The sequence below is a fragment of the Symphalangus syndactylus genome, chromosome 8 (genome assembly GCF_028878055.3).
Source record: "Symphalangus syndactylus isolate Jambi chromosome 8, NHGRI_mSymSyn1-v2.1_pri, whole genome shotgun sequence".
Lineage (NCBI taxonomy): Eukaryota > Metazoa > Chordata > Mammalia > Primates > Hylobatidae > Symphalangus > Symphalangus syndactylus.
Window position 1 is genome coordinate 137078399 of NC_072430.2, and position 16142 is coordinate 137094540.

General features: G+C 57.8%; 1 protein-coding gene across 1 annotated transcript; it reads left to right on the forward strand.

Annotated features, from left to right (window-relative positions):
* Positions 1-11677: 11677 nt before the first annotated feature.
* ALPI (alkaline phosphatase, intestinal) lies at positions 11678-15070 on the forward strand. The gene is made up of 11 exons (XM_055290980.2): positions 11678-11744; positions 11827-11943; positions 12058-12173; positions 12377-12551; positions 12628-12800; positions 13046-13180; positions 13276-13348; positions 13479-13613; positions 13696-13887; positions 14111-14227; positions 14339-15070. Exons 1-11 carry the CDS (start codon positions 11678-11680, stop codon positions 14650-14652), a joined length of 1614 nt encoding a protein of 537 aa, XP_055146955.1. The 3' UTR covers positions 14653-15070.
* Positions 15071-16142: the final 1072 nt, after the last annotated feature.

Genomic DNA, 16142 nt, shown 5'->3' on the forward strand with positions numbered 1-16142 from the left:
TTGGGTGAAGCGTGGCTTCAGCTGGGTGGGATCAATGCCAGAGGGGATGAGGTCAGCTCCGACCAAAGGTGTGTGTAGGTCCGAGAGGAAGCGCCAGGAGCCTGAGGCCTGTGTTGCACGGGGCAGGGAATGGCATCCTGGGCTTTCTCGCCTGCCTCCCACTCTAGCCAGATGGAGCAATGGACTTGGCCTCCTTGAACAAAGACCCACAGCCTCCTCAGCTTCTGCTTGTGTCTCCAGCAGACAGCGTCTGCAGCCCCCGGTCATACATGGCCACAGCCTTCTCTCTCCTCCTTCCGGGGCCAGAGTAGCAGCCCCAGCCCCATGCTGGGGAGGGGTAGACCAGAGAGGGTTCCCTCCTGGTGGTTCCCAGCAGTGACTCAGCAGCGACAGCACATGTCTGGGCCATTCTCAGTGCTGCCGCCTTGAGGGCATTTGGGACGTCCAGGCAGGCCAGATTTGTCTCCTGCAGAGAAGTATGGGCACCCCGGGCTCTGCCCAGCCTCCTGGCCTCCGCTTGGGTCCCCTTGTGCAGAAAGGGGCACTGGTCCTGGCCCTGGTCCTTCCTGGCTTTGCTTAGCAGCCAGCAGCCTGTCAGGTCTGTGCACACCAAGGCTGCCGATAGCAAGGCTGCCGATAGCAAGGCTGTGGGTGGCACAGGCCCTCCGGGACTGGCCGGAAAGCTCTGGGCTGGCCAGGCTCTGACCCGTCCCGCAGATGGCACTGTACTTCTGCTCGGGGCTGCTGCGGGACCCGGCACAGTTCAGGCACTATGCACTCATCATGCCCCTGTACACACACTTCACCCACAGTGGGTGCTCGGCCCAAGACCATTCAGCAGTGACGGTGGAGGTCGGCGACCCAAGCGTAGGGGAGCCTGGCCTGAGAACTCTCCCCACAGGCCGGTGCTGTGGAAGCTGCAGGGGGTCCACAGCCAGCCCTGGACACAGCCGAGAGGAGGGCGCTGACCTTGGAGGGCTGCTTTCTGCTGCCCTGGGAGCTGGGTGCTGGGGTCCTAATCTGTCACCTGGGGCGGAGCAACATGCAGCCCATCCCCCAGCCATCGCCCTTTCCCACTCCCCAACCCCCACCCTCATGCCCCATACAACACCGCCCACAACCCCGCCCCCTCTTCCCAGGCTATAGGGAGCGACTAGACATGGCACCCGATACCCTGCAGAAGCAGGCAGGCCACTGCAATGACTGCCGCATGGTGCCCAATCGTGTGTAGGAACTCAGCACTGGTCTCTTCTTTGCCGTTCTGGTCAAGGTGAGCCCTCCAGCCTGGTGCCCCTCACCTCCCTCTGGCTCCTGACCCTCCTGGGCACCTACTCACCAGGAGGCCTCGAGCCCAGGGCAGGGCCAGGAGGTGCCATGGCTGCAGCACTGTCCCTGCAGGAGAGTGGCCCCCTGGAGTCGGAAGCCATGGTGATGGGCGTCCTGAACCAAGCCTTCGACGTGCTGGTGCTGCGCTATGGCGTGCAGAAGCGCATCTACTGCAACGTGAGTGCCCTGGGAGAGCCCGGGGGTGGGCGGGGCAGCCCAAGCCATCCCGCACTGGAGGGGTACACGCTGTGATGGGTCACACTCCACCCCTCACTCCCCCAGCCCCAGCACAAAGCCCACCTGATGGGCCTTGCTGAGACGCCCAGCTCTCCCACCTGGGATGGTGGCTCCAGGCCCAGGGTCAGGCCTGGCCCCCTTCCCCAAGGACCCAGGAACCAGAGAGCAGGCCCCTCCATGGCCAGTACAGCTCTGCAGGGTGTGCAGGCTTTGGGGACTGTGTCTATAAGAACATGAAGGAATGAAAGGCCAGAGAATGGTCCTTGGCCGCTCTGGAAACTGTGTCCCCTGAAGACAAGGAAGAGAGCTGTCCGTGGCTCCGCTTCTGCCCTGAGTGACTGTTGATTCACCGTTCTCTCCAAGGGGACATGGGCCTGTCCTAACGCCGCCTTAGGGGCTTGGCTCCAGCTGGCCCTGGGGTCTGCAGGTCACCACCTGGCCCCTGTGCCTCGCTTTGAATTTCCTAACATCCAGGGTGCCCTGGGAGTACAGTGCCCAGCCCGTTGTGCGCAGTAAACATGGTGTACATAACCTGGAGCTGGGCAGAATAGGAAGGACAGAGTCCCCCAGTGGACCCTTGGGGCTCTGCGTGCTGCAGTTCAAGCCTAGGTCACCCTGCAGTGGGCCCAGCCCCGCCTGCACTGACAGATGGCACCAGCAGGGGGCGCAGTGCTCCACCACCACAGTTCTCTGTCCCTACCTCAGTGCAGTCAGCCCTGGACGCCCCCACCACTTGCCCCCAATAGCACACAGAGCCAGGGGCCTTCCCAGCCCCCACCCCTGGCCCTTGATCACTGTCACCTGCTGTCTCAGCCGAAGGTGGCCTGGCAGGGCCTCCCTGAATCTCCCTCCAGCCAGGTAGGGGTGGGCCAGGGCCGAGGGCTGCCTCCAAGCAGTAAAGCCCTCCAGGGTGGTAGGGCAGGTGTCCCCCTCTGTGTCCCGTCCCCCTTAGTCCTGGCAAACCCTCACCTGACTATTGCGGTGCCCCCTGCCCTCTTCTGTGTCCCCTGGGCTCCCCCAGCACTGCAGCCTCCTGGGTAGGGTTTCAGGACCCCCAAGCCCTCCCAGCTCACCCAGACCCTTCCTGAGGGTCCTGCTTTCTGGCACCACCTTCCCTTCCTTGGGGACAACCACAGTGGAGAGAGGCAGGCTCTGCCTGTCCCGCTAATGCACGGGTGCTGGCCTTCTGGGGTCTTTTTAAGAACCTGATGAAAGCTATGAGTTTACAAGCAAGAAATTGTCTGGCACCGTTTTCACCAACAACATGCTCTGAAGGTGGACCCGGGCCCTCAGGTTGTGTTTCATAAGCCTTGGGAGCGCTCAGGATGCATCTGACTTCCCAGCTCTGCCCTGACCCAGGGCATTCATCCCGGAGCAGGCTCCCGTTACAGACAGGCGAGCAGAGGCTTCCAGAGGCCAAGGGAGGGTCCTGGGGGTCCTTCTGCAGGGCCGGAGGCAGAGCTGCGCCTCGTTATCAGGCCCTGTCGTCTTTGTCCCCTCACGGCCAGGCTCTGCACAGGTCATCACCATCTTCAGCCTGGTGGAGTTGGTCCTGCGGGCGGCCATGGCCCTCTAGTATAGTGCTGTCCTGAGGCAGCCGAGCAACCAGGGCCACCTGGGCCCCGAGGAAGAGGAGGAGGAGTAGGTCGAGTTTGAAAAGGAACCTGAGGGCTGATGTGCTGGCCAAGCTCAGCCGACCCTCCTGCCCCACCCCGCTAGCTTTAGGAATAGGACCTGTTGACACCAAGAGGGATTTTTAATTTAGATTTTAACAACTCAAGGGTTTGCTTTTGGTTTTACTTTTGCATTTTATTTAGTGTTTGCAGCTCAGTTTTTAAATAAACTGCAGGGGAGAGGATGGAGCTGGAATGAAGGCTGAGACCTGGCCAGCAATGAGACCGGCTCCCCGTCTGCCCGGGTCCCACTGCCTTCTCCAGCCCAGGGAATGGGGCCTTTTCTGCAAATCAGTGTCAGGGAATAAAATCAAGTGTGGAGTGCCATCTGGTGTGTGGGGCGCCTCTGGGAAGCCTGGGCAGTGGAATGCCCCTTGCACCCAGGGCAAGGGACCCAGGTCAGGCTCCACCCCTCACTGCTGAGCCGATGTCACCGCCCAGAACCTTCCTGTCAGTTCCAGCACGATTCAGAGTCGGCTACGTGGCAGATTGATGCCGGAGTCTCATTCTGCCTGATTAAAAATGTAATTAGTATGCAGGACTGAGAGCGCTCCCGTCACCCTGACGCATGTGACTGTGTCCAACCCTGCCCCCACTTCCTCTCTGCACCAGCTCCGCAGGGCCTGGTGGGGGTCATGGGTCCTGCAACACCCTCTCCCTGCAGTTCCTTGGTCAACACTCTGAATGGCCCTGTCTATGCCCTGGGTCTCAGTCAGTGCCCTGGCAGCTCCAGGCCCAATCCTGTGCTCTGGGGACAGAAGAAGGCCTGGGCCTCGGGGAGGGGACGAGGGCCCTCCAGTGCCTTGCCAACCTGGCCCCATTGCCCACCTAGTGTCCTGAGCACCCACAGATCCCACCTGCATCGGTCCCAGGCAGAGCTGGCCGGCCACTGGGCAGTCCCTTCCCCAGCCAGCCTGACCCCAGCCTGCACTCCTCCCCCTCTGTGGGGGAAGCTCCATGGCTTGGCTTCCCCGAGAACTGCCAGAAACTAGGATGAAAGCCGTGGTGAGCACGGCCTCTGTTCCCCCGCACCATTTCCTGGGGTGTCGGGATTAACAAGCTCATTTGATCTGGTTACAGTGAATTTTCTTCAAAGAAACACTCAATAGGGTCCTTGTCAGAGTGCCTCGCAGCGCCTGAACGACAGTGGGCACGGCTGCCTTTGTTCTGCCACCGTCAGATGGGGCTGGCTGTGGGAGGCAACCAAAGACATCCCGCACCTGCCCTCGGAGCCTTTCCCTCCTCCAGCGCTCAGCCACCTCAGGCAGCCTTCAGTCTGTGTGTCCTGCCACCCCCGAGATGTCCCAGAGGCCACGGTCACCCCATCTGTTCCTGTCCCCAGAACCTTCTCCTAGAGCCAAGTATCTGCAGGGATAGGCGAGCGTCTGGGGGTTTGGTGTTGGGGTGGAGAAGGCTGTGGGGTGCCGCCCCGGCCCAGGCAGCCTGACTGTGACAGCCCCAAACAGAAGACATCCCAGCCCCTTCCCCTCCTCTCTATGCTGCCCAACCTCTGAGGAGCAGTGGCCAAGTTCCTCTCTGGGCTTCTCAGGCCAGGCTGACCCTGTCCCCCAGGGCCTCCCACAAAGCCTGGGAGCTGTTCCCTCACAGGCAGCACAGACCCAGACGGACACCTGTCCCTATGTCCCAGTGCCCCCAGGCCCCAGTGAGGAGTAGCCAGGGGGGTGAACAAGGGGGTTCCTGCTGCCTGGACTTGCTTGGGAAGCAGATGCTGGGCTCAGACGTTCTTCAGACAGCCTCACCTTCCCTGCTGGCCCCAGAGCATGGCAGGTCCCTGGAGCCGTGGAGGCCATGGCAGCCCCAGCCCACCCCACCCCATCTGGGGAAGTGGAAACCGTATCCACGAGGGTCGGGTCAGGTCTCTGCCTCCAGGTCAGAGGCAAGGTTGTGCCCAGTCAGGACCTGGGCTCAGGCCCAGGCCACCCCCACACCCTACCCAGAGCTCAGAGAAGATGGCTCAGCCTTATCCCCACGCCAGTCACGCCGAGCCGCCCGTCTGCATTCACTCCTTTAAGGAACATGGTTGACTCAATCTGGTGCTGCGCATTCACAGGATGGCTCTCCATGGGTCCACTGGGGGCCCAGCCTCTTATGGGGCCCAGCCTCTTATGTGGCCCCTCGCTAAAAGGACTCAACAGAAAGGGTGACCAGGCACTGACCCTCATCTAAAGGAGGACTTGGCCATTCCCTGGGCTGTGCCATGGCACCTGCCAGCCAGGGCCCGGGGCACAGAGCAAGACTGTCTTTTCCTCCGGGAGACACCGTGGGGTAGGGAGGGAGAGGTAGACACCACCAGTCTCATTCCATGACCAGGGACTGGCGATGCTCAGAGGCCAGTGAGTGTGTTCCCCACCCTGAAGGGTCAGTGCCGGCCCCCTGGACCCAGGGAAAGATGGCGCAGGTAGTGTCCCAGCCTGGGGAAGGAGCTGGAGCTCCCAGAGCTTGCAGCCACCCTCCTGGGGAGAGACTGACGCCTCCCCAGTTCCTGTTAGGAAGGACCTCAGGAAAGAACTGGGATCACGCAGCCTGGGGTGGCAGCCTCCTGGTCCCTGAGGAAGATGTCAGGCCGCAGAAGGGAGGGACAGGCATGAAGCTTGGGAAGGGGGCGCCAGAGGACGCGAGGCCTGTGCAGAAGCAGCACCGGAGGCCACTGCAGTGGCTCCACCACCCAGCAGCGCCGCCACGAGGCAGGAAGTGGGAGGCCAGACAGGAGGGGCTGTGATCGCCCAGGTGCCAGGAGGAAGGGCTGAGAGGGGACAGTGCAGATGTCCAGAGAGGCCTGGTGGGGATGGGCCGCCAAAGTCACAGGTGGGATGGGCTTTCTCCAGGGAGTTCTACAGCACAGATGGTGCTGCTGGCTTGGCCGTGGCCAGCTCTGCACATGAGCCTGCCCCAGTCCTTGCTGGGCACAGACCAAAGAGTGGTTCCTGGTTTGGAATCACAGAATTCAGGGGCTGATGGCAGTCGGGATGGGAATTGGGAGGGGGGAAGTGAATTAAATATTTGAGCCCTGGTGGAGGCTACAGGAAGGTTCTGGAGAAGGGGATGATTCTTGGAATGATGAGTATTAGTTTCCACATGCCTGAGTTTAGGTTCCAGATTTAAAACCTTATTGTAAGATCATCTCTTTGAACCTTCTCTCTAATTGTGGGGTTTTATGGTTTGGGGGAAATTTTACTTATTTTTGTTGTTGGTTTTTTGGTTTTTGGTTTTTTGAGACAGGATCTCCCTCTGTTGACCAGGCTGGAGTGCGGAGGCTGGAGTGCTGTGGGGCGATCGGGGCTCACTGAGGCCTGCACCTCCCTGGCTCAAGAGATCCTCCCACTTCAGCCTCCCCACTAGGTGGGAATACAAGCAAGTGCCACCATATCCAGCTAGTTTTAAAAATTTTTTTGTGGTGATGGGGTCTTACTATGTTGCCAGGCTTGTCTCAAGCTCCTGGGCTCAAGTGATCCTCCCGTCTCAGCCTCCCGAAGTGTTAGGATTATGGGTATGAGCCATCACGCCTGGCCGATTTGCTTTTTAGCAGACAGAAAATCATTTGAGGGGGAAACTGATCCATTTAAATAATTTATTTTACTTAAAAAACAGTTTTGCTCAACCTCGTTCGTGAGCCGTGTTGTGTTCTTAATAGTACATTGCTCAGTTCTGGAAAGCACTTAGCCAGATATTTAAAAAGCAACAGAAATTGAAGTGCAAAATAGAAGATGGAACAAAAACTCTCCAATAGTGTATTCAACTTAACAGGTTTTCAACTCACCAGGGTGCTATTGGAATACAATTGTCCTCCTGGTTCCTGTCATACAAGATCAAAGTTAAACCACTGAATATGGTTGCAGCATCCTTGACTTCATACACTTTCCTTTCCACACATCCATATAGATGCCCGAAGCACCTTTCAGGGCAGAATTGTCTTTTGTCCCTCACTCTCAGGGGACAACCATGCACTAGGGCCCACCTGCCAGCCACCCCAGCCACTGTCACTACTGGCGGTGTTGGTGGGGGGGCGAAGGAGGTGGCCAGATCAGGGCTCGGGGTGCCCGGCTGAGCGCCTCTTCGACTGAGCCCGTTCCTGAGCCTGCAGCTTCCCGCAGGCTGAGGCCCCAGTGCCCTGTTCGTGCCGCTGAGGGGGCTCCACGGCCTGTTGAGAGGCCTCCCCAGGAAGCCCATGGGGAGGAGGTTGGGGTGGCTCCTGCCTTGGGGATGGGACAGTCCCTTCTTGTTCCCACCCCAGGTACCTGAGCCAAGTTCTCCTGTGCATGAGGAATGCCTGGATGTCCTTCCCTGGTAGGTGGGATGGGCCAGAGGGAGGTCCTGCCTACACTGCCCTTAATTAGGAATTTAGAGATTTGTGCTCTAGGAAGGAGCTGCTTCAGCTACCATTTGGCCAACTGTGTGGTGTGCAGACCCTCAGCTTGGAAACAGGTTTCAAGGATGTGCAGGACTTGCCTCGTGTTTATAAAGGTCAGGATTCGCCTCTTCCCCCCGCTCCCCCTGCTAACTCTGCAGCAGGCCCTGCACTAATTAAGTCCCCGCAACAGCCCCGAGACCCAGGCTCTGTGAAAGTTGTCAGAATCAAAATGGAGCCACTTTTGTCCAACCCTAAGAGCAACAACAAAATAATGCGGCCAGGAGGTTCTGAAGGAGGGCCCTCCCGCACACCTGCCTATGATCAGAGCCCTTCCGAAGCCTCTGGGAAGGGCACAGATGCCTGCAACAAGACCTTTTGCCAGGACTTTGCAGGACTTTGCAGCTTGCTGCGTGAGTCACAAGGACGGCTAGCCAGATGCACAAGAACACTTGCCTGATACGCTGTGTCCACTCATAAACTGATGCCGGTTCCTGGGATAAGCCCCTGGAATCAGTGTTCTCTTCCTTTCAAAACAGCTGTGTAGGTGGATGTGGTGGCGAGTGCCTGTAATCCCAGCTACTCAGGAGGCTGAGGCAGAAGAATTGCTTGAAACTGGGAGGCAGAGGTTGTAGTGAGCTGAGATCGTGCTCCAGCCTGGGCAAAAGAGCAACTCAAAAAAAAAAAAAAAGACAAAAACCAAAAAACCGACCATGTACTGCTCCTTTTGCCTTTCAAAGCCCCCCTTGCCTCCCCTCCTCCGATGCGCCTCTAGTTTACTAAGGCTGGGGCTCTGCATGCAGTGCTGCTGCTTATTCCCAATTAAATTCCATAGTTTTGGAGAGCCTCACTCTGTTTCTTGAGGTTGACAGGACTATCATTCTTCTTGTTCGTAGATGAGGGAATTAAGGCTTGGAGAGGTTCCGTTCTGAAGGACACTCAGTAAGTGGTGGAGAGAGAATTTCAGCTCAGACCCAAAAGCTATTTAATTTACTTCTTTTAAATCCATGCTTCTTAGCACTCAGCTAGTCACGTATCACCTTGACAACTTTTTGCCATAGCCACATTACTGCCTGTGGTATGATTTGCTGAATGTTTTTCTCTACATAAGCTCAGATTTGCCTTAAATCTGTTAGAAAAGGAAACTTGTAACTGAAAAATGGAAGACCACCATCTCTTGCCATAAACAGAAGCAACTGTGTATTCCACGCACACCAAAAGCAGTGTTCTTACAGCCTTCTTAGATGCTTTGAGTTTAAAGCATGCTTTATCTTGTTAAAGGAGAGATGGCAAAGTTAGGGTGGCAGTGAAATTAACAAAAGGTAGGGAAACTATGCAAAGTCCACAAGGCATTTCTTATTTTTTTCTTTTTATTTTTTTGGGATGTTGTCTCACTCTGTTACCCAGGTTGGACACATATCTGGTTGTCAAGGATTAGGGACAGGGGAAGAGGTGGAGGAAAGAGGTGGCCTGGTTATAAAAGGTACCTTGTGGGGTTGGAGCTCTTCAGCATCTCAACTGTGGTGCTGTTACACAAACCTACTTAGGTGATAAAATTGTATACATACTCCCACACACATGCACACAAATACAGGTAACACTGGGGAAATCTGAATAATAACTGTGGATTATGCCACTGGGGGAGACGAAGCAAAGTGCACAGACATCTCTTGTACTTTTTCTTTTCTTTTTTTTTTTTTAGACAGGGTCTTGTTCTGTCACCCAGGTTAGAGTGCAATGATATGGTCTTGACTCACTGCAACCTCCACCTCCCAGGTTCAAGCGATTCTCCTGCCTCAGCCTCCCAAGTAGGTGGAGAGAGAATTTCAGCTCAGACCCAAAGGCTATATAATTTGTTTCCTGTGGAGGGACCACAGGAGCACGCCATTTCACTCCGTTAATTTTTGTATTTTTTGTAGAGATGAGGTTTTTCCATGTTGCCCAGGCTGGTCTCAAACTCCTGCGCTCAAGTGAACCTCCCGCCTCAGCCTCCCAAAGTGCTAGGATTACAGGGTTGAATCACTACGTAGGGCCTCTTGTATTATTTCCCTTTTTTTTTGAGACAGAGTCTCACTCTGCCACCCAGGCTGGAGTGCAGCGGCACGATCTCAGCTCACTGCAACCTCTACCTCCCAGGTTCAAGCGATTCTCCGGCCTCAGCCTCCCAAGTAGCTGGGACTACAGGCGCATGCCACCACACCCAGCTAATTTTTTGTATTTTTAGTAGAGATGGGGTTTCACTGTGTTAGCCAGGATGGCCTTGATCTCCTGACCTCATGATCCACCCACCTCGGCCTCCCAAAGTGCTGGGATTACAGGCGTGAGCTACCACGCCTGGCTTGTATTATTTCTTATAACTACTTGTGAATCTATAGTTCTGTCAAAAATTCCAACTTAAACATGAAACTCAGGGTGTCTATAAAGCCTCCTGACTCACCTTGACTTTGGAATCAATCAATCAATTAATTGCCTGCCCATTAGTGAGTCTCCCCTGACTTTTAGCCAAGAATGTTCCTAACTCAGCAAGATGAAGCAGGAGGTAGAGGAAACTAAGGGGGCAACAAGCAAGAGACAGGAAAGGCCCATGAAGGCAATATCTTCCCTGAGAGCCCCAGGATGACCAGCGGGAAGCCAGGAGGGTGCAGGCAGGAGGACCCAGGAAAGCTCGGCCTGAGGGAGGCCCTAGGCATGGTGGGGAGTGGGGCAGGGCAGGCAGAGGCTGGGCAGCAGGTGAGGTCCCCTGGGTTCTGAGGGCCAAGCCTGGGGTTTGAGGCAAATAGGCTTGAGTGGAGAAGGGGCTGCTGTGGTTGGGCTGGGGTGGGTGGAGCTGGAGGAGGCTTTTCTTCTTGAACCAGTTTTTGAATTGTGCTACAAAACACGGTACATCAAGTTTACCTCCTTCACCATTTTCAAGTGTACAGGGCGGCAGTGTTGAGTACATGCACAGTGTTGTGCAGCCGATCTCCAGAACGTTCTCATCCTGCAACCTTGAAGCTCTGTCCCCATTAAACTCCAACTCTAACCCTAACCCTAGCCCCAACCCTAACCCTAACCCCAACCCATTGCCTCCTCCCTCGGCCTCAGGCAACCTCCATTCCACTTCTGTCTCTATGTATTTGACTCCCCTAGGGACCTCAGAGAAGTGTGTTCATGTGTATTTGTCCTTTTGCACTGGTATATTTCACTGAGCATAATGTCCTAAGGTGCATCCATGTTGTAGCAGATGTCAGGGTCACCGTTGTTTTCAAGGCTGCGTGATACTCCATTGTATGTGTGCACCCTGTTTGTTTTCTCCATTCTCTGTTGCTGGACACTTGGGTTGCTTCCAGCTCTTGGCTGCTGTGGATAACGCTGCTGGGAACATGGGTGTGCAGTATCTGTTCGAGTCCCTAGTTTGCATTCCTTTGGCTACACACTCAGAGTGGGATGTCTGGACTGGAGCAATACTTTCGAACTCAGCCTGAGGTTACCAAATTCTCTGAACTCCTTATCAGAGGCTACACTTCTGGGTGTGCCCGGGGCCCATGGAAAACAGACTCACCCCAGGCTCCATCTACCTGTGCAAGGGAACAGGGGTCAACCTCAAGTGTACAAGCTGCTCAGGTCAGCCCAGGCCTGACTGACCCAGGGCATTGGCCCCTCCCCAGCCTGTGTCCTCAGGACATAGGTGTGGGCACCCATACACACCAAGTGGGTTCTAGGGCAGCCAGGCCACCCAGCATGCCTCCTTTCACACTCCTCTGGGGCTTGTGGCATTATGAGCCCTAACCCGGGCCCTGGCCTTGGCTGTGTGTTTCCAGTCTCACCTCTCTTCACACCTTGAATGAGGTGAACGAAGGAGTGGCAACGGGTCTCCCACAAGACACTGTGAGCCACACCCAGTCCCTTCCCTTCAGCAAGCTTGGCTTCAGGTCACAGGACTGGGCGGGGTCAAGATGGACACCAGGGGTGTGGGGAGGGAGGTGAAGCATTTACAGCCAGGGGCAAAGTCCTCCCCTGATTTAAACCCAGCCAGCCTGTGCTGCAGCCGGTTCCTGATGTCCCCACTTCGCCGCCCTCCTGCTGCCCCCGAGACATGCAGGGGCCCTGGGTGCTGCTGCTGCTGGGCCTGAGGCTACAGCTCTCCCTGGGCGTCATCCCAGGTAATGAGGCTCCCCAAGCTGTTCCACACACAGGGCGCCCCCTCAGCCAGGCTGACCTGATCTCTACTCTCCCCCTGGCCAGTTGAGGAGGAGAACCCGGCCTTCTGGAACCGCCAGGCAGCTGAGGCCCTGGATGCTGCCAAGAAGCTGCAGCCCATCCAGAAGGTCGCCAAGAACCTCATCCTCTTCCTGGGCGATGGTGAGTGAGCAAGGCCTGTCCAGCCCCCCAGTCCTCACAGCCCCGGCGCCCAGGACCTTCAGTGGTTCCAGGCCAGCCCTGGGGCCCAGGACTCACACATTTCTGCTCCTTCAGGGATGGGGGTGCCCACAGTGACAGCCACCAGGATCCTAAAGGGGCAGAAGAATGGCGAACTGGGGCCTGAGACGCCCCTGGCCATGGACCGCTTCCCATACCTGGCTCTGTCCAAGGTAAGGGCTGGGCTGCCTCAGAGTCCTCCAAGCAGAGGAGAGGGGTCAAGGATATGGAGTGTGGCAGGAGGGAGGGAGCCAGGACAGCTGGGGCCTAAGTTAGGAGCTGGGAGCAGTTAGGATCCCAGAGGACCAGAACCAGGTCCCTGGTTGGGGTCTGGGTGTCTGCCCCGAAGTAGAGCTCAGGGTGTCTCCGTTCCCAGACATACAATGTGGACAGACAGGTGCCAGACAGCGCAGGCACAGCCACAGCCTACCTGTGCGGGGTCAAGGGCAACTTCCAGACCATCGGCTTGAGTGCAGCAGCCCGCTTTAACCAGTGCAACACGACGCGTGGCAATGAGGTCATCTCCGTGATGAACCGGGCCAAGCAAGCAGGTGAGCTGGGGCTCTCTGCGGGGCCAGGACCAGGCCCAAGACCTCAGTCACCAATCCTGACCTCTGTCACCCTCAGGAAAGTCAGTGGGAGTGGTGACCACCACAAGGGTGCAGCATGCCTCACCAGCCGGCACCTACGCACACACGGTGAACCGCAACTGGTACTCAGATGCTGACATGCCTGCCTCGGCCCGCCAGGATGGCTGCCAGGACATCGCCACGCAGCTCATCTCCAACATGGACATTGATGTGCGACCCCAGGGCCGAGGGCTGGGGCTAGGCAGAGGGGAAGGTGGGGGCACAGGCTCAGATCCAGGAAACCAAAAGCCTGATCTGGGTCAGCAGGGTCTGGAGGTGGAGTTGGGGATGTAGAATGTGCAACACAGGCTGGGCCATTCCCACGGCCCTGGGGAGGGGAGCCGGGGGCTGTGCATGAGGAGGGGGCACGGGGCCAGCCAGGCCCCCAACCCACCTGCCCCATCCACTGTCCCCAGGTGATCCTTGGCGGAGGCCGCAAGTACATGTTTCCCATGGGGACCCCAGACCCTGAGTACCTAAGTGATGCCAGCCAGAATGGAATCAGGCTGGATGGGAAGAACCTGGTGCAGGAATGGCTGGCAAAGCACCAGGTGATGGGGGCTGGTGGGTGTGGGAGGCACGGCCGGGGGAGGGCAAGTGTGTGGGTCTCAGGGCTGTGGGCTGAAGCCTGGCTCTGTCCCTGCAGGGTGCCCGGTACGTGTGGAACCGCACTGAGCTCACGCAGGCGTCCCTGGACCAGTCTGTGACCCATCTCATGGGTAATGACCCCCTTCCTGCCCTGGCATTCCTCAGACGGCCTCAGAGGGTACTGTCCGAGCCTGTGTGCACATCTGCCAGCACCCTTCCGCTCGCAGCCTGCCAATCACCACCAAGCTCCTTGTCCCACAGGCCTCTTTGAGCCCGGAGACACGAAATATGAGATCCACCGAGACCCCACACTGGACCCCTCCCTGATGGAGATGACAGAGGCTGCCCTGCGCCTGCTGAGCAGGAACCCCCTCGGCTTCTACCTCTTTGTGGAGGGTGCGTGGTGGCCCCTGGGGAGTGGAGGAAGGTGGGGCGGGCAGGGCAGGTTCAAGCATCCCCCCCTCTGGCCTTCCTGCAGGCGGCCGCATCGACCATGGTCATCATGAGGGCATGGCTTACCGTGCGCTCACTGAGGCAGTCATGTTCGACGACGCCATTGAGAGGGCGGGCCAGCTCACCAGCGAGGAGGACACGCTGACCCTCGTCACCGCTGACCACTCCCACGTCTTCTCCTTTGGTGGCTACACCTTGCGAGGGAGCTCCATCTTCGGTAGGCCTGGGGAGGGTGCCAGGTGCTGCTGCATCAATTACGTGGGTGAAGTTTGAGCCTCAGTTTCCTCCTCTGTCAAATGTGTGTAATGCTGGCACCAGCCCTATAGGGATCTTGTGAGGACCCAGCCCCTGAACAGGCAAAAAGTGGCGATGCCTGGCACATAGGAGGCACTCCCACAGCTGTGGTCAGCTCAACTACAGGGACCCGCATCTCCCTACAGGGTTGGCCCCCAGCAAGGCTCAGGACAGCAAAGCCTACACGTCCATCCTGTACGGCAATGGCCCTGGCTACGTGCTCAACTCAGGCGTGCGACCAGACGTGAATGAGAGCGAGAGCGGTGAGTGAGGCTGAATGGCCCGTTCAGGGGGACCAGGGTGCCAGGGATGGGGACATTCGCGGGAGAGGGACGCCGCCTGCCTGCCCTGAACTGCACTCACCCTTCTACCAGGGAGCCCCGATTACCAGCAGCAGGCGGCGGTGCCCCTGTCGTCCGAGACCCACGGAGGCGAAGACGTGGCGGTGTTTGCGCGCGGCCCGCAGGCGCACCTGGTGCATGGCGTGCAGGAGCAGAGCTTCGTAGCGCATGTCATGGCCTTCGCCGCCTGTCTGGAGCCCTACACGGCCTGCGACCTGGCGCCCCCAGCCGGCACCACCGACGCCGCGCCTCCCGCCGGCACCACCGACGCCGCGCACCCGGTTCCCGCGTCGCTGCCTCTGCTGGCCGGGACCCTGCTGCTGCTGGGGGCGTCCGCTGCTCCCTGAGCGCCCCACTCTGGAGTTATCCTGCTCCCCACCTCCAGGCGTCCTGCCCTGTTCCCCGTCCTGAGCTGCCACTTCCGGCGAACACATACAGGTGTCTTGCCGCTGGACCTTCACCTCCTAGAGATAAACCAGCTTCAGCTGGCACAGCGGGGCCCTTCTTCCCACCGCAACCCCTTCAAGGAGCAAGAGCCCAGGGCGCCCTGGGAGTTGAGCCTGGGACTCCCAGGACCTCCCCCCAGGCTGCTCTCTGATTCTTCCTCCCAACCCCAGAGACTGCAGATTTGTTCCATGCGGCTGCCTGCACCCCAGACAATAAAGGGACCAAAACCACCCAGCCCCCACCCTGCCTCTAGCCTAAGGAAGACCAAGCAGGCCTGGACCCAGAGACGTCCCCCAACCAGGGACACGACACACCCAGACTGCGTGCCCCACCGTCTTAGCTTCAATCCTGGTAGCACCTGGTAGACCCAAGGACTTGGGTGGATCAGGACATCTGAAGAAGAGAAGCTTCCCGCCACCCTGCAACCCACCCAAGGAGGCTACTGGGGCGGGGATCCCCAGGGGGGCTTTGACACAGTCCTCTGCTGTCTCCCCACTAGGATCATTCCACACCTCTGCATCTGACCAAGGGACCAATGAGGCAGAGGCTTGCCCCAAGTCACAGCCACTCAGATGCTTCCTGCCCCCCAGTGCCCATTCCAGGTCAGGAGATCCAAGGAGCGCCTGAGGAGCTCTGGGTACAGGGCAGCAGCCCAGAGCCCGTGGACCCTCCCGGGACATCTGGATGCTGGGCATAGATTTCTCAACAAGGAAGACTCCCCTGCCTCCTCAAGGTCTCCATTCTCCTAGGAGACAAAGCAATAATAAAAGGAAGTGTTTAGACAATGTAATGCCAGTACTACTTCCTAGGAGAAAAATCATGAGTGAGTGTGGGCACGGCATCTGGAGAGGTGGATAATGCAGGCCAGGAGGTACTGCTGAGAGGCAGATGATTGAGCAGAGACTTGAACAGAGTGGGGGCTTGAGCAAGGCAGCACAGCAGTGCAAAGGCCCTGGGGCAGTGTCAGCAGGTGCTCTGGGGGGCCAAGGGCTGGATCAGAGGAGCGGGGGTGGGTGGGCAGTGTGGGGAAAGCCTGAGGGGTCAGGAGAGCGGGGTGTGCGTGGGGGACTGTGAAGTCTGGTTAGAGGGGTGTGGTTGGAGATCTTTGAGGAGGGCTGTGACCTTCCCTGGCTGGGAAATGAGCACTCCAGCTGCTGCCAGGAGAAGGGTCTGGTCTTTTGGGTGGAGGGTGGGGGTGGTGGCAGGCCCAGGTGAAAGCTGGAAGGAGCTGACTCCAGGTGTTTCCGACCTCCCTGAGAAAGCGTTCTGGAGCACCCATCCCAATACAGCCATACTTAGTGAGTACACACCTGCTCCAAGAGAACATTGAAAAGAATTAAATAAAGGTGAAATCAACCACATTTTCCAGCAAACTTTGCAGTATTACACA